The sequence below is a fragment of the Coregonus clupeaformis genome, chromosome 15 (assembly GCF_020615455.1).
Source record: "Coregonus clupeaformis isolate EN_2021a chromosome 15, ASM2061545v1, whole genome shotgun sequence".
Classification (NCBI taxonomy): domain Eukaryota; kingdom Metazoa; phylum Chordata; class Actinopteri; order Salmoniformes; family Salmonidae; genus Coregonus; species Coregonus clupeaformis.
Window position 1 is genome coordinate 24,307,018 of NC_059206.1, and position 18,351 is coordinate 24,325,368.

The 18,351-nt window shown below is 46.3% G+C and overlaps 1 protein-coding gene across 6 annotated transcripts in view; it reads left to right on the top strand.

Moving 5' to 3' along the window:
* Positions 1–18,351, top strand: part of LOC121581990 (cAMP-specific 3',5'-cyclic phosphodiesterase 4D) — a 170,223-nt gene that overhangs the window by 100,130 nt on the left and 51,742 nt on the right. For 2 of the 6 annotated variants that reach the window (XM_041897470.2, XM_041897469.2), the window contains exons 2-3: positions 13,377–13,568; positions 15,604–15,666. In XM_041897470.2, coding sequence (XP_041753404.2) covers positions 13,377–13,568; positions 15,604–15,666 — 255 coding nt within the window. Of the gene's footprint in view, positions 1–853; positions 1,247–13,376; positions 13,569–15,603; positions 15,667–17,524; positions 18,020–18,351 lie in introns of those variants that run through there. The other 4 variants (XM_041897475.2, XM_041897472.2, XM_041897471.2 and 1 more) reach the window with 3 other exon arrangements.

Here is an 18,351-nt window from a genome sequence, read left to right on the forward strand (position 1 = left end):
TCTCTCTAAGCCACAGATGAAAACATTTCTTCTTTATTATTAACCACACTACAAATCTTTCAACAGGGTGCTTGAAGCCAAAACAACCCAGAGATATTTGGGGACACATATTGGCAGGTGGTGCTGTATTAACTGCAGTGGTAACATGGCACGTAGGCTTTTCCCTACATAGAGACCTATGGGCCCTGTTTTAAAGTAGTGCACTATCTAGGGAATAAGATGCCATTTGTGTAGAGCAACCAGGCTGGTAGAGTTGAGGCTCTGTACTACCACAGGATCTGGCTGGAGTCCTAGAGCTTCTGGCTATCTCTGCTCTGCTCTCACATTGTTTCTCTCTCTCTCTCTCTCTCTCTCTCTCTCTCTCTCTCTCTCTCTCTCTCTCTCTCTCTCTCTCTGTTCACGCGTGTTTGTGTGTGTGTGTGTTTGCTTGTGACACTTTGTGACACCAGCTTGCATGCGCACACACACACACACACACACACACACACACACACACACACACACACACACACACACACACACACACACACACACACACACACACACACACAACACACCTTAGGGCCACTGTTGCTCCCACACACACACCTTAGGCCACACACAGAGACAGACAGGGCCCTTAGGGGGATCCTACTCCCCACACAGCCAGCCGTGGGGTGAAAGATGGAAGAGAGGGAAAGGGGGTAGGAGAGAGGAGGAGGGTGGAAACATGAGATTATCTCCATATATGCTTACTCAGCCTGAAGAGCAGAGAGAGAGAGAGAGAGAGAGAGAGAGAGAGAGAGAGAGAGAGAGAGAGAGAGAGAGAGAGAGAGAGCAATGAGGACTGAATGAGGGAGGGGATGACGAGCCAGGCAGAGAGAAGCAGACCAATAGTTACATAGGGAGAGAGGGAGAGGGTGTGAGAGTCAGAAGAGTAGTAGAGTGAGAGAGACGTTGCACGAGAGACGGAGAGATTGAGTGACCAAAGTAGAGCTAGTTTGAGAGGGAAGTGGGCTTACGCCTGGAGTTGTGTTAGCCCACTGAGCTAAAGCCACAGTTCCCAGGCTATGTCATGCCGACCCTATAGCCTAAAATAGGGATTAATACAGACCTGGGTCCAGCGGAGGACTGGAAAGAACCAGGGATCGTACAGAGCAGTCAGAAGGCGGGAGGGAGGAGGTCAACATATGACCATGAGTATTGTGATGAAACCACGCTCGCGCTCTACAAGCTCTCTGCGGAATACAGATGGAATCTCAATCTGGTAAAGTTAGTCTCTCTTCTCCTCTTTCTCTCATTCGCTTCTGTTCTCTTCTTCTCCTCTTCTTTCCTCTTCTTTCTGGCTCCTAGTAGTATGGCATGATATTTGTCCTAACTCAGAATTATGGTGATAACTATCTAAGAAGTTTTAAATGTCAAACTCTCTGTGCTTATAAACACTGTTTTCCTATCAAGAGTTTGTGTGTGTGTGTGTGTGTGTGTGTGTGCACGTATGTGATATAACCAAATCAAGTTTATTGAACACACACAAATGTGTTTGTGGGTATGCGCGCACGTGTGTGTTAGTAATGTCAGCTGCTCCACAGTAGCTCTCGAGTCAGATTTCATACGTGCAAGGAGAGAAGTGTGAAAAAGCACATGTGATCAAGGATGCTTCTAGTTAGATAAGAGCGAGCGCCATGCAGTCGTCCCCAAATCACAGTCATCCTCAACCAACTTCTTTACATAGACAGGTTACCTTAGGATGTAGCAGTGTTTCCCATAGCTTGGTTATTTTCCAGGCGGGGCACCGCCAAAAGCCACCAAAGGCCAAAGGATACGTTCATAAAGAGTTACATACTGGTGGTGAAAAGAGACTATAGAAATGCATGGCGACCTATAATGTGTTTAAAATGTTCTTGTGTATATGTGCTATACCCAATTATTCTGTGCTTTGTTCCACACATTGTTGAGCCAGTCTGACAGACGGCTGCTATTTTAAAGCTGTGTGTGTGTGTGTGTGTGTGTGTGTGTGTGTGTGTGTGTGTGTGTGTGTGTGTACTGTATGTGCGGTGCTTGTCTTGGACTGCAATAGGGGCCGGCACTCATTTTGGGTGCTGGTACTGTTTATATTTAGGTGCAGGAGCTCCACAATACATTTGAGCTAATATTCTCTAAGAGGAACAGGAGCTCAAGCAGTAGAACATTTGAGGTGCCGGTACTCTGCTCCTGTGTGTGTCGTCCATTGTCGGCTCCCCAGCTGCACTCTGTGTATGTTTATCTGTGGAGCCCCAGTCTAACAGACAGCTGTTCCCCTGTCCTGTCCTGTCTAACAGACAGCTGTTCCCCTGTCCTGTCTTGTCTAACAGACAGCTGCTCCCCTGTCCTGTCTTGTCTAACAGACAGCTGTTCCCCTGTCCTGTCTTGTCTAACAGACAGCTGCTCCCCTGTCCTGTCCTGTCTAACAGACAGCTGTTCCCCTGTCCTGTCTTGTCTAACAGACAGCTGCTCCCCTGTCCTGTCTTGTCTAACAGACAGCTGCTCCCCTGTCCTGTCTTGTCTAACAGACAGCTGTTCCCCTGTCCTGTCCTGTCTAACAGACAGCTGTTCCCCTGTCCTGTCCTGTCCTGTCAAACAGACAGCTGTTCCCCTGTCCTGTCTTGTCTAACAGACAGCTGCTCCACTGTCCTATCTTGTCTAACAGACAGCTGCTCCCCTGTCCTGTCTTGTCTAACATACAGCTGCTCACCTGTCCTGTCTAACAGACAGCTGTTCCCCTGTCCTGTCTTGTCTAACAGACAGCTGCTCCCCTGTCCTGTCCTGTCAAACAGACAGCTGTTCCCCTGTCCTGTCTTGTCTAACAGACAGCTGCTCCACTGTCCTATCTTGTCTAACAGACAGCTGCTCCCCTGTCCTGTCTTGTCTAACATACAGCTGTTCACCTGTCCTGTCTAACAGACAGCTGTTCCCCTGTCCTGTCTTGTCTAACAGACAGCTGCTCCCCTGTCCTGTCTTGTCTAACAGACAGCTGTTCCCCTGTCCTGTCCTGTCTAACAGACAGCTGCTCCCCTGTCCTGTCAAACAGACAGCTGTTCCCCTGTCCTGTCTTGTCTAACAGACAGCTGCTCCCCTGTCCTGTCTTGTCTAACAGACAGCTGCTCCCCTGTCCTGTCTTGTCTAACAGACAGCTGCTCCCCTGTCCTGTCTTGTCTAACAGACAGCTGTTCCCCTGTCCTGTCCTGTCTAACAGACAGCTGCTCCCCTGTCCTGTCCTGTCAAACAGACAGCTGCTCCCCTGTCCTGTCTTGTCTAACAGACAGCTGCTCCCCTGTCCTGTCTTGTCTAACAGACAGCTGCTCCCCTGTCCTGTCTTGTCTAACAGACAGCTGCTCCCCTGTCCTGTCTTGTCTAACATACAGCTGCTCCCCTGTCCTGTCCTGTCCTGTGCTGTCCGGGGGGTTAAGCAACTGCAATGTGACCACCGATATAGAATAGCCTGCTGTTTCTCTCTCATTCGCTTCCTCCCTCTCTCCCTGTCTCTCTCTCATTCTCTCCCTCCATTTCTCAGTCCACCCCTTCTCCCCCTTCCTCCCTCTTCCCCTCCCTCCTTCTTTCTGTCCTGGTCCCTCTCTCCCTTCCTTTCTCCTGCTCCCACTCTGTTTCTCATTTCCTCTCTAAATCTCCTCTTTCCTTTCTTATCCTCACTTTGTTTCTGTCCCTCTCTCTCTCTCTCTCTCTCTCTCCACTATCTCAGTGTGTCTCCATCCCTTTCATGAATAGCTCCTTCTATGTCAAATCGACATCACGTCACTGCTCAATCTGAATGGTTGGGCCATCCGCTGCTCCGTTAGCTCTGTGTCCCCTGAGGGCACTGGGTCGCAGCCGTGCGTCAGCACCTGCCCCACTAACACAGACACACAAGGGACGGGGCCTCATGGGGCCACATGCACAGAACAACACGGACATACGCATGTGCACACACACCAGTATTGTCATATCATCTTGTCTCAGCGGAAGGTAAAAGACAGCTCTGACGTCCATAGTATTACAAGGAAAGCCATTGGATTACTCTAAATCAGTGGACACCTTTTCTGAGTCAAGATCACTTTCGCAGTCAAAAAGCAGAGCCGAGATCTACCGCTCAGATACATTTTTTTTACATGATTTAAAGCTGCAATATGTAACTTTTTGGGCGAACCGACCAAATTCACATAGAAATGTGAGTTATAGATCTGTCATTTTCATTGAACGCAAGTCTAAGAAGCGGTAGATCTGTTCTAGGTGCGCTATTTCTATGCTTCCTGTTCATAAGTTTCGTTTTTGCGTCTTTCCTTTCGGTTTTGTGCACAAGCTTCAAACAGCTGAAAATGCAATAGTTTTGGTTATGGAAAATATATTTGACAGCGGTTTAGATGGTACAATGATTCTCTACACTATACTTGCTTGTTTTGGCACGTAAACTGAAATTAGGCAAATTTATTAGAATTTTTGCAACCAGGAAATGGCAGAGTGATTTCTGCATTGTGCACCTTTAAAAAATGTAACAATAACCTAATAAAACAGTTCTGTAGGAATGAGGTTTGTGCAGTAGGCCTAATACATTATCACAGCATATTGGCTATATGCTCAGCCTGCCAATATTGTTATTCTCAGACCATATTATATTTCAAAACTCTAGCTTTGATAACAAAATACATCAGCTGGTGTAGAACTTGCGAGGCACAGCTGAGCATAAATTGAAATAATTTGCAAATAATTAGCTTTTTTATTTTACTGGACTGATGGTAGGCTATCTGCATGTGATGGTCATAGTGCTTTCAAGACAACTGGGAACTCTGGAAAATAACTAGGTCAAATCATGACGTCAGTGATCTTCAGGTCGGAAAGTTGGAGCTCTAGAAAGATGCCAGAGTTTCCGACTTGGAATTCCAAGTTGGGTGGCCGTTCAAAATTATTTTTCCCATTCGTATCACATTTTTACAGAGTTCACAGTTGTCTTGAACGCACTGAAGTCGGAAGTCAGAGATTTCCAAGTTCCCAGTTGTTTTGAACACGCCATTAGTCTCAGCGGAGGGAGGGAGAGAGCAGCAGAGGGTCCACCTCTCACGGTCCCTGCTCTCTCCTTCCTTTCCTCCGGTGAGACTGACCAGAGCGAGGGGACACCGTCTTCCAGCTGATTGCGAAACTCAAGTCGCAACGCATCTGCCTCATGCACAAATTCATGTTGTTCCGATGACCTGAGAAAGAGAAGTATTCCTAGATATTAAAATAGACGAGCTGCTAATAATAATACAAATGCAGGGCTATCGATACACTTGGCTACTCATTCATTGCAGCGAGTGGAAGTAGGGAGAAGTTTTGTAATAGTGTTGAATAAAAACAGTGTTGACAGTGCTGAATAAAAACAGTGTTGACAGTGCTGAATAAAAACAGTGTTGACAGTGCTGAATAAAAACAGTGTTGACAGTGCTGAATAAAAACAGTGATGACAGTGTTGAATAAAAACAGTGTTGACAGTGCTGAATAAAAACAGTGATGACAGTGCTGAATAAAAACAGTGTTGACAGTGATGAATAAAAACAGTGATGACAGTGCTGAATAAAAACAGTGTTGACAGTGATGAATAAAAACAGTGTTGACAGTGATGAATAAAAACAGTGTTGACAGTGATGAATAAAAACAGTGTTGACAGTGCTGAATAAAAACAGTGATGACAGTGCTGAATAAAAACAGTGTTGACAGTGCTGAATAAAAACAGTGTTGACAGTGATGAATAAAAACAGTGTTGACAGTGCTGAATAAAAACAGTGATGACAGTGCTGAATAAAAACAGTGATGACAGTGCTGAATAAAAACAGTGTTGACAGTGATGAATAAAAACAGTGTTGACAGTGCTGAATAAAAACAGTGTTGACAGTGCTGAATAAAAACAGTGTTGACAGTGCTGAATAAAAACAGTGATGACAGTGCTGAATAAAAACAGTGTTGACAGTGATGAATAAAAACAGTGTTGACAGTGATGAATAAAAACAGTGTTGACAGTGATGAATAAAAACAGTGTTGACAGTGATGAATAAAAACAGTGATGACAGTGCTGAATAAAAACAGTGTTGACAGTGCTGAATAAAAACAGTGTTGACAGTGATGAATAAAAACAGTGATGACAGTGCTGAATAAAAACAGTGTTGACAGTGATGAATAAAAACAGTGATGACAGTGCTGAATAAAAACAGTGATGACAGTGCTGAATAAAAACAGTGATGACAGTGCTGAATAAAAACAGTGTTGACAGTGCTGAATAAAAACAGTGTTGACAGTGCTGAATAAAAACAGTGATGACAGTGCTGAATAAAAACAGTGTTGACAGTGATGAATAAAAACAGTGTTGACAGTGATGAATAAAAACAGTGTTGACACTGATGAATAAAAACAGTGTTGACAGTGATGAATAAAAACGTAGACATGAACTCACACGTAAAAACAGCAGCTCTTTGCTCTATTCTTTGACAGTCTCTCTCTGGTCATGGTTTTTAAATTTCTGAAATCTCACATAGGCTAGTATCATACTTTGCTGTGGGGTCGTGGAAGCTGTAGGTACGGAGATTTGAGCTATCCGATTGGCCAGCGCAGTAGGCGCACTTGATTTAGCCACAGATCTCCCGGTCCGCCGGGTAGGCAGAGTTTGTCTTTTCAGACAAATGAAATGGTTCAAATTGGGAACACTTTGCCTACCCGGTGCTCAGGGCTTCTGAATGAAATGCACCTACCGCAAACAGCACAACACGAAAAGAAAACAGGAGTGCAAGCCTTTATCGTTGGCTTTTCTACTGAGATGCTTGGTGATCCACTAGGAATGCCTTGGAGATAGGCCAGTCGATTGCGATCGACCAGTTGGTGACCACCGCTGTAAATGGGCATATTACAACAGGTCCAATTGTCTCCTTGCCGACCGTCCTGTGGCAGAAGCATGTGTGATATGACTGCAACCGAGACATCCAAAACTTCTCCTAGAAACTCACACAAGAAAGCATGCACGCACAAACGGGCGCACCACACACACACACACACACACACACACACACACACACACACACACACACACACACACACACACACACACACACACACACACACACACACACACACACACATACACACACAGACATACACACACACACATACACACACAGACATACACACACACACACACACACACACACGCGCGCACACACACAGACTCTGAGACACTGCACTTTGAGCTCATTCTCTACCTCATGCTTCCCCCAGGGACGTATCACAATACCCTCTGCTAAACCTCTGGACTGAGGTTGTTTAGACTGGGACCAATTTTCAAGTTATTGGTGCCAAATGAAGGGGAATCGTTTGATGGGTTCTGGTCAGTGTTCAACTGTAGGTTTCTGGGTTCTGTTCTAGTCAGCAAAGCCATACATCTAGAAAAACATAAACACACAGTCCACTCTGAGAGGAATTTCCAAGCTACAGTTATACTGTATATATGTCATACATGTTAATAAATAGACCCTATACAGTATATTAATGGTTTTATAGATGGGAGTCTGTGTGGTGTGTGGAGAGGTGTCTGGAATGAGTATTGGGCGTAGTGTGGTGTCGCATGGAGTTCAGGAGATGACGGATCGTTTGCTACCTGGCTGCCCTTTGAGCAGAGAGCAGGCCGGTTGTCACACCCTGGCTCTGGGACTCTATATGTTGAGCCAGGGTGTGTGCATTCTATGTGTTCATTTTCTATGTGGGTTGTTCTAGGTTGTCTATGTCTATGCTTGCATGTGTGACTCCCAATCAGAGGCAACGAGTGTCAGCTGTCGGCTGGTTGTCTCTGATTGGTAGCCATATTTAAACTGTGTGTTTTCTCTTGGGTGTTGTGGGTTTTTGTTCCGTGTCGGTATGTTAACCGTTGGACTTCACGAGTCGTGTTTTGTTTGTATTTAGAAACTTTAATTAAATAAAGTCATGTTTCTTTCACACGCTGCGCCTTGGTCTACTTCGCCTTCCCACGATCGTGACAGAAAAACCCACCATACAAGGACCAAGCAGCGTGTCCAGGAGCAGGCAGCCTGGTCATGGGAGGAAGCGCCAGGAAAGGAGATGGAGAGGCTGGCGATGGCCCAGGTGGGCAAAGTGTGGTCCTGGGAGGACATGCTCGGGGGCAAGGAACCTTGGGGTAGGATCAAGGCCCTGGCGAGAGAGGAGCAGCGGCGTCAGCAGTGCCATCGTCGGACGGACGAGAGGCACCCCCAATAATTTTTTAGGGGGGGGCACACGGCAAGGGCGACTGGGCAGCAGGAGGCTGCCACAGGGCGAAATAGGAGAAGAGGAGAGAAGGCCACCGGGTTACGGGAGCCATTGGCGAGAGGAGGGAAGGAAGTCGTAGAGGCACGGCGAGAGGGACTGAGGTGTATTGCCAGTCCGGTCCGGCCCGTTCCTGATCCCTGTTTAAAGCCAGTGGTGTGTGTTCCCAGTACGGTCCGGCCTGTCCCTGCTCCACGCACCAAACCTACGGTGTGCGTCGCCAGCCCAGCCCGGCCTGTCCCTGCTCCACGCATCAAACCTACGGTGTGCGTCGCCAGCCCTGCCCGGCCTGTCCCTGCTCCACGCACCAAGCCTACGGTGTGCGTCGACAGCCCTGCCCGGCCTGTTCCTGCTCCACGCACCAAACCTACGGTGTGCGTCGCCAGCCCTGTCCGGCCTGTCCCTGCTCCACGCACCAAGCCTACGGTGTGCGTCGCCAGCCCAGCCCGGCCTGTCCCTGCTCCACGCACCAAACCTACGGTGTGCGTCGCCAGCCCAGCCCGGCCTGTCCCTGCTCCACGCACCAAGCCTACGGTGTGCGTCGACAGCCCTGCCCGGCCTGTTCCTGCTCCACGCACCAAACCTACGGTGTGCGTCGCCAGCCCAGCCCGGCCTGTCCCTGCTCCACGCACCAAGCCTACGGTGTGCGTCGACAGTCCTGTCCGGCCTGTCCCTGCTCCACGCACCAAGCCTACGGTGTGCGTCGACAGCCCTGCCCGGCCTGTTCCTGCTCCACGCACCAAACCTACGGTGTGCGTCGCCAGCCCAGCCCGGCCTGTCCCTGCTCCACGCACCAAGCCTACGGTGTGCGTCGACAGTCCTGTCCGGCCTGTCCCTGCTCCACGCACCAAGCCTACGGTGTGCGTCGACAGCCCAGCCCGGCCTGTCCCTGCTCCACGCACCAAGCCTACGGTGTGCGTCGTCAGCCTGGTCCAGCCCGTTCCTGCCACTCGCACCAAGCCAGGGGGTGCGAGTCGTCAGCCTGGTCCAGCCCGTTCCTGCCACTCGCACCAAGCCAGGGGTGCGAGTCGTCAGCCTGGTTCAGCCCGTTCCTGCTACTCGCACCAAGCCCGTGGGGCGAGTCGTCAGCCTGGTAAGACCGGTCAGCTGCTCCACAACGGAGCGTAAGCAATCCGCTCCGTCAATGTCCAGTCCAGATCCAGCCAGCGGGGTCAGACCGGACCAGGGGCGCTACGGGGAAATTATGGAGGGGTGGTGGTCAAGGCCGGAGCCGCCTCCGAGGAGGAATGCCCACCCAGCCCTCCCCTGTTTGGGGTTTGTTAAGACGCGGTCGCAGTCCGCGCCTTTAGGGGGGGGTACTGTCACACCCTGGCTCTGGGACTCTATATGTTGAGCCAGGGTGTGTGCATTCTATGTGTTCATTTTCTATGTGGGTTGTTCTAGGTTGTCTATGTCTATGCTTGCATGTGTGACTCCCAATCAGAGGCAACGAGTGTCAGCTGTCGGCTGGTTGTCTCTGATTGGGAGCCATATTTAAACTGTGTGTTTTCTCTTGGGTGTTGTGGGTTTTTGTTCCGTGTCGGTATGTTAACCGTTGGACTTCACGAGTCGTGTTTTGTTTGTATTTAGAAACTTTAATTAAATAAAGTCATGTTTCTTTCACACGCTGCGCCTTGGTCTACTTCGCCTTCCCACGATCGTGACACCGGTGCTACTGTAATTCTATGTGCGTGCATGTGTGTGTGTGTGTGCATGTGTCTGTGTGTGCATGTGAGTTGTGTGTGTTACTAGGGAAAGGCCTTAGAGGCCCACTGAATAGTTTTCTCACACACACAGAGGATGGACTTGCTTTAGTTAGCAGTAGAGTATGAGGGGAATAGGCCTCTGTACAGATGCAGGATCTTAATTTGAGCCTGTTTGCTACAGTAGGAAAATACAATTACAAACTTCAGAAGCCTTTTTAACCCTCAAATAGACTACACGTTTTAAATGTCCTGCATTGCAGGAAAGTTCTCCTGCAACAGGGTGATCAAGTAAGAGATCCTACATCTGTAAAGCTGGGGTAGGAATGAGTAGATGGGTAGTTTGACTAGTGTCAGGAAATCCGTACTTACTCTGCATTTCTTTGGTTAGAGATACACTATGGGGAGATGTGTCCTTTTCTGCCCAGTTAGGTAATTTATGGACACTATTTCTGTCCATTCAGGGGACCCCTATTGGCTTGAGCACAACTATAGGAAAACGTTCTGTATAGCCTCTTTAAAATAAAATACATTAAAACAAGAAGGAAAAGTACTGAACCACAAAAACAAAGTGCTAAATGAGAGCTCAGAAGTATATCCTTGGCCTCAAAGAGATGGTTGCAGCACTGACACATTCCTCACTCCCGGAGCCAAAACACAAGGCTCCACAAGTCGAAAAGAGAGAAAAAAGTATGTTGTTTTTTTCACAGTAAGAGAACTATAAGATAAATACTCCTTGAATGATGGTGTTCTCTTGTCAAGGTGTTCTTATGTTGTCACCAGGACCGGCTCCTCTTCTCCTTTTTAGGAGAAGAATCAAAAAATAATTTGTCATGATCTGCTTCCAGAGAACACGGTGAACTTAAACCATGGCCTTTTTCTTCTGGCATCCTCCCCTTGTGATGTTCTGAAGATGTCTGTTTCTATTGAAGAGGACTGTAGTTCCTCACTGACTCCATTATTATTATCATGAAGGTGGATTTACTGGAAATTGACTGTACATGTAAGCGCTATAGATTTCTATAACAGAGATTGACACTTGATCACTTTTAGACAGTCCGTGCCTAAAGTTGTCAGCACTCCTAATTCAGAGTTTCATGAAGATTTTCTAAAACATTCCTATCAATGAGAAGTAGGTTGTAGAAATGAAGAACACTGAGACAGAACACTTGTGACATGGATTCGAAGCAAGACACAGGAGAAGTCACTGTTACACTTTTCAATGTAATGGAAGAACTAGATCATGTTGGCATTCATATTTATAGGCCCTGGCCCTGTGCGTCACACAAAGACTGACGTACTGGAGACAGCATGGATAGAGTAGAGACAGAGGACAATCGGAAGCATGAGTACACCCAGCCCTCATCAGCCCCAGGCCTCCTTGTGAGGTGGCCCACTTTGGCTGAATTGTCTTCAGGGAGCGGCTTTAAACAGATAAGGCCAATGATGATGTAGGTAGGGGACCTGGTGTGGTCCCAACATCATACCGGGGGAATCCCTTGTGTGTGTGTGTGTGTGTGTGACTGAGGTGGGGTGATGGTGGTGGTGTGTGTGTCTGTGTGTTTGTGCGAGCATGTTTGCATGCATACATCTGTCTATTGTGTGTATGTGTGTGTGTATGTGCAGGCTTTCTCCAGGTTCCCCCCTCCTTGTGCTGCCACTGTGGCAGACGCTAACTTAGGGAACATGGGTGAAATCCATTCTTAACCCCAGCGGGAGGACAACGACATCATTGCAGCTTGAGTAACCAGCCTAATTAGCTGTGCTAATTAACTCACCTGTGTCTATGTGTCTGGAGATTCTACACCTACACGCTAATCTCCTATAGTCAGTTTCCTGACCTGTGTTGCATATTATCACACTGCAGTTCTACAGAGACTATACTCCGGTAGTTCTACATATACTATACTCCGGTAGTTCTACAGATACTATACTCAGGTAGTTCTACAGAGACTATACTCAGGTAGTTCTACATATACTATACTCAGGTAGTTCTACAGAGACTATACTCAGGTAGTTCTACAGAGACTATAGTCAGGTGGTTCTACAGAGACTATACTCCGGTAGTTCTACAGAGACTATACTCAGGTAGTTCTACATATACTATGCTCAGGTAGTTCTACAGAGACTATACTCTGGTAGTTCTACATAGACTATAGTCAGGTGGTTCTACATATACTATACTCCGGTAGTTCTACAGAGACTATACTCAGGTAGTTCTACAGAGACTATACTCCGGTAGGTCTACATATACTATACTCAGGTAGTTCTACAGAGACTATACTCAGGTAGTTATACAGAGACTATACTCCGGTAGTTCTACAGATACTATACTCAGGTAGTTCTACAGATACTATACTCAGGTAGTTCTACAGAGACTATACTCCGGTAGGTCTACAGAGACTATAGTCAGGTAGTTCTACAGAGACTATACTCCGGTAGTTCTACATATACTATACTCAGGTAGTTCTACAGATACTATACTCCGGTAGTTCTACAGATACTATACTCAGTTAGTTCTACAGAGACTATACTCCGGTAGGTCTACAGAGACTATAGTCAGGTAGTTCTACAGAGACTATACTCCGGTAGTTCTACATATACTATACTCCGGTAGTTCTACATATACTATACTCAGGTAGTTCTACATATACTATACTCAGGTAGTTCTACAGAGACTATACTCTGGTAGTTCTACATAGACTATACTCCGGTAGTTCTACATATACTATACTCAGGTAGTTCTACAGATACTATACTCAGGTAGTTCTACAGAGACTATACTCTGGTAGTTCTACATAGACTATACTCCGGTAGTTCTACAGATACTATACTCCGGTAGTTCTACAGAGACTATACTCCGGTAGTTCTACAGATACTATACTCAGGTAGTTCTACAGAGACTATACTCTGGTAGTTCTACATAGACTATACTCCGGTAGTTCTACAGATACTATACTCCGGTAGTTCTACAGAGACTATACTCCGGTAGTTCTACAGATACTATACTCAGGTAGTTCTACAGAGACTATACTCTGGTAGTTCTACATAGACTATACTCCGGTAGTTCTACAGATACTATACTCAGGTAGTTCTACAGAGACTATACTCTGGTAGTTCTACATAGACTATACTCAGGTAGTTCTACAGAGACCATACTCCGGTAGTTCTACAGAGACTATACTCCGGTAGTTCTACAGAGACTATACTCAGGTGGTTCAATATGGAACTTTTACCTCTGGGGTGCTCTCCAGAAATATTGTCCATAAATTACCTAATTGGACAAAAAGGGGTACATCTCCCAATGTTATGACAAAAGCATATTTTTGGATTGTGAATGCGAACACCTCTCTTCTAACATTACATCTCTCTATCTCTCCGTAGCTTCGATGTGGACAATGGCACGTCATCGGGACGCAGCCCCCTGGACCCCATGGCCAGTCCAGGGTCGGGGCTCATCCTGCAGGCCAACTTTGTCCACAGCCAGCGGCGAGAGTCCTTCCTCTACCGCTCTGACTCGGACTATGACCTGTCACCCAAGTCCATGTCCAGAAACTCCTCCATCGCCAGTGACATGTGAGCGCAAATCCTACACATATTTTGTACTTCTTCTCCCTTTCTAAACCATTGTTGGTTGTGACTTTCTCTCTTTCTCTAATAATACAAATTATAACCATTCAACTGATAAGCTTAGCTGGCTAATTTATTATGGCTGGCTAATGAGCTAACCGGTTAACCATTGACATCCCTAATCTGAACAATTGTTCTAAAGATGTTAAAACACTGATGTGTTTCCATCAGGAGAAGAAACATTTTGTTATGTTATGGTAAGTCAAAGAGAGGTCTTTAACAGTGATTGACATTAAATTATCGATATGAAATTGAACATTGAAAGCGAAGGTAGATTTGTTGCATGACTTGAATGTTATGTACCATTTTGTCTCCCAGAGAATTTGTTGAGATCAGGTCGGGTCGAAAGTATTTTTAGGATAGATAGGGCCCCTAGGAAAATATTCACTACTAAACTACCCTGAAGTAATGAGCAGGGCCCTGTTATTCAGCTGCCTCAATTGTAAATCACTCGTCGGCCCGTCAATATGTACCCAGTACGTGACCTGTGGCTGAATTTTCCATACAAATGTAATAGCAACTCCTCCAAACTAATCCCTCCCAAGTTCAAATACTTGTAACAAGCTATTATTGAATCGATAAAAATAATGCTCCACCAAATAGGACTTTTGTGCCGTGTAATCTGGGCTAGCGACTTTCATCTCAAGTGGTAAATCTCACTAGACTCTTTTCCCAGGAAAAGAGTCTGTTCCCACTAGTCATCATGGTATTTAAACAGACAGACCAGGGCACCAGACCCTCTCTCTATCTTCTACACAGCATGACTTTGACCTTGTTGACCTCGGCACATAATCAGTTATTGCAATAAACGTCCCTGAATATGCCCTCTGGAGTCATAGGCTGTGTTTACACAGGTAGCACAATTCTGATCTTTGGCCCAATTACTGACAAAAGAGCTGATCTGCATCGTCAAAAAAACAATTAGTGGTAAATCAAATATCAGAATTGGTCTGACTGTGTAAACATAGCTATAATATACTTTTGACTCAGTCACTCCTCTTTAATCAGAGGATTTCTTCTGTGAAATTACATTTAGAAACTGTGGAGCCTCTAGAGCAGTGGGGTTAGCAACTCTGGTCCTGATGTGCCAGGGGGACCTAAAGTTACGCTTTACTTTGCTTTAGACATGGAATACCAGGTTGGTGAAATGTATCCAATTAATCGAGCAATTAATCGATTTGCTCAGTTGGTGAGGTAATTAGTAGAGATAGCTGTGGTGCCTGGTCGGGAACTAAACACTGCAGTACCAGAGGCACTCAGAACCAGGGTTGCCTACCCCTGTCCTTCTGTCGCTCCACATACAATGGGATCCTCCAGTATTTCCCCTAGGATTTTTTTCAGCAGTGGTGGCCACCTCTGCTAAATGAATTTAGGGGAAACACTGGATCCTCAATTTCATCTCTTCTTCCTGCTCCTCTCTCTCTCTCTCTCTCTCTCTCTCTCTCTCCATCCATCTGCCCTATATTTAATGCCCTTTAAGTACATACCAGGATACTGTCCTCCATGTTGTCCTTCCATCAGGAGGATCAAACAGGGGACTGAAGTCATGTTGTCCTCTCTCTGTTGAGAGACAGACAGTGGACTGAAGTCATCCTTGCTTGTGTCTAAATATATGTATCCTACATGTTTGTCTTAACCTTCCACAGTGCTGCTCTTAATGTTGCCTTCTGTTTCTCAGTTCATTCCATATGAGGATGCACATTGGCTATTTATTTATGTCACTGCATCCTCTTTGAGAAAGGTAACAGAGTACAAACTAGGCCCCGTCTTCCTGACTCCTCTGTTGCACCGAGGTCTAACTCCGCTGGTGTTATACTGACCTTATTTAAGACCATCTGGACGGAAAGTCATTCATCTGACTATCCAACCTCCCAGCGGGCTAAACTTTCAAAAGATGTTGAAATGACGCAAGACAGAGACCCTGAATGACACAACAAAACTGACTCGCTCAGTGTCCTCCATTTTGTGTTCTTATCGATAGGAATAACCACCTGCAGAGGCCAGGCCTGACCTCGCGACGGTCTGAGCCCGTCATTAGTGGAAAGTAAGTGACGGCCCTGCGGACGAAGTCCAGTCGCTAACACTTGGTTTCACCCCTCCTTCATAAGGGCCAATGCACCGCCATGGTTATGACACAATCAGTACCATGTTAATTTTTGACACCTGACTATTGACAGTCGTAACACAAACTGTTGTTTAGGAAAGCTAGCTACCTAGCTAGCTAGTGCTATATCTTCGTAATCTAGCCCAATGTTACCCAGCCTGTTTGTCAAGGACCCCAGCTGTTGCACATTTTTGGTCTATTCGAGAACAAACATATCTGATTCAGTTGTGCTAGTGTTGTAGCTGAAAATATGTGTGAAATAGCTTGGGGTCCCCAAGAACCGGTTTGGGAAAAACAGAGCTAGCCAGCTAGCTATTTTGCTAGCTCTCCCAAGCAACGTTGTTTTGGTGTCAACGGCAAAAGCTCAGTTTTCATAAGATGACAGCTCTCGTGGCTCGTCTGCCACATCAAAGGCTTGTTTAATGACGGTATCATTATGTCATGTTATGTCATGTTATGACAGTGTTATGAAGGCCTTATGACAGAGGTGTCTGCTGAAGTGTTAGCCCCCACCACACTAACAGCACGAGCTGACCATGCTGTTACGGACGAATGCTGTGCCTGTCTCTGCCTTGCTTCTCACACCTCACATCACTGACCAACTACGTTATACACACATGTATCCACACACATCCTCATCTTTAATGCGCAGAATGGTAAAAATAAATAAATAAAAAAAATAACCAGATTGAATGAGAATTCAGGAAATGTGTCTCCCTAAATTTGATTGACACTCACAGCCAGAGATAGGCTGATGGTTTAGAGAGTATAGACATGTTTTAGTATTCTGGGCATTAAAACCTCACCCCCCAAATCCTTCCCTAGTGGTGAACTCTGGTAGATCTTTCCACCCCCTGTGGAAAATTCCAGTGGAACATCCCAATGACATGGCATGAAGGGATGGATCAAAGTCTGGTATATGGGTTTAGACTCGAGATTAGGTCTCTGGGTCTCAGAACATTGTTCTCTCATCTAACATGTGTGATGTTTCATCTTTGTTACGAAGACTGCATGGCATGTAAAGAAGCAGTGTTAGAAACTTCCCCCTACTCCAACCCCATCCTGATCATTTGTTTACCCCTTTCACCATCTACTCATTTGAACAGAGTTGAAGTCATTGTAATAGTAGGCGTTCCGTAGCTCTGGTCCAGTGCGCCTTTCTCAACTACTCAACTAAGTAGTTGAGAAAGGCGCCCTAACACCCTGGACCAGAGCTAGGCGTTTTGATGCTTTCGTACACTGGACATTCATTCGTTCATTTATTCAGAATGCAAGATACCTACAGATGTTAAACTCAGTTTTATTTTGACAAACATCCACAGAATTGGAAAGTGTAGTCATCAGTCTGTCAGCAGATGGGGCTACATGTTACAGTAAATCTAAAGCCATTACATTATCAGAACCAAAACTACATTCAAACATATAGACAATTGGGATAAGCACAAATTAATGAATGACAATACAATCTGCAAGACAAACTGAAATTGAGAAGGTGACTGTGGCTTTTCTACAAAATGAGCAACGGTCTTCATTGGGGTTTTTATTTGGCTCGGAGGAGGCTCGTTTGCTCACTCACCGTAACTCGACACCCCCTTTATGCATAATGCAAAGCCCCATGGGCGCTCTGTCATGAGCTTCCACTATAATCCCACCCGATATGCAAAAAGGGAAGGAGAAGTGCTATCAGGTGATGTCATTATAACATGTAACTGATATGTCTCCAGAGGCCTGAAGGAGTTGAGGATGGACGACCTTAAAGTGATTCGGCACTTTCAACCTAGCCCGGTTGCCAGTGTATTGTTGCTTCATAGCCAATTCGCCATTGTTGAAAATGATGTAGCCTTGTCGATTGCTTGAACAGTCTGACTACTACATCCAGGCTACTTTCAACTTATTTTGCAATACTCTCGGAAAATTCCTGTTTAAGGGGGGGGGAAAAAATACTTCTATGCTCAATGAACACTTTGATAGTGATATTTCATTTGCAGTACGGGAGTGAAGAGTGTCAGGGGAGCTAAGTTTAGCCTGCTTTATTTGCAGCACATTCCATACTAGCCATGCCTGATAGTGGCACTACGCTTCCCATGATACGTCGACCTTTCTGTGTGTCAGTTGTGATAGGGCGCTCACTTAACTGGCCATAACTTGCACCTGCGCACCTATACACTCAGACACACACACACACCCACTCGACAGACCGCAAAACCTCAGGAGCCGCTATGAGACCACGAGCGACAAAAACCATGCGTGAAATGGGACGGTTCTTCAGCGAGCCCAATGACTATCGAAGAGGGTATGTTTCCTTTGGGATGGACCTTCTGGGGCAGTGTTCTTCAATCCTGGTCCTTGGGCCCTCCGGGTTGTTCCGGTTTCTGTTCTAGCACTGTTGAATCTAGAACAAAAGGGCTAGAACAAAAGCCTGCAGACCCTGTCTGGATCTCCAGGACTGAAAGACACTGGTCCCTCTGTCTATTGGAACTGAGCTGAAGCCTCCTACCCCCTCTCCCCCTTACCCCACCCTGCTTCTCCCTGCACTAATGCCCGCATAAGAGCACTCCTTCCTGGGGTGGCTATCGAGAAGCTGCCACCCGAGTCCTCCACTGTGTGTGGTTCCTCTGACTACAC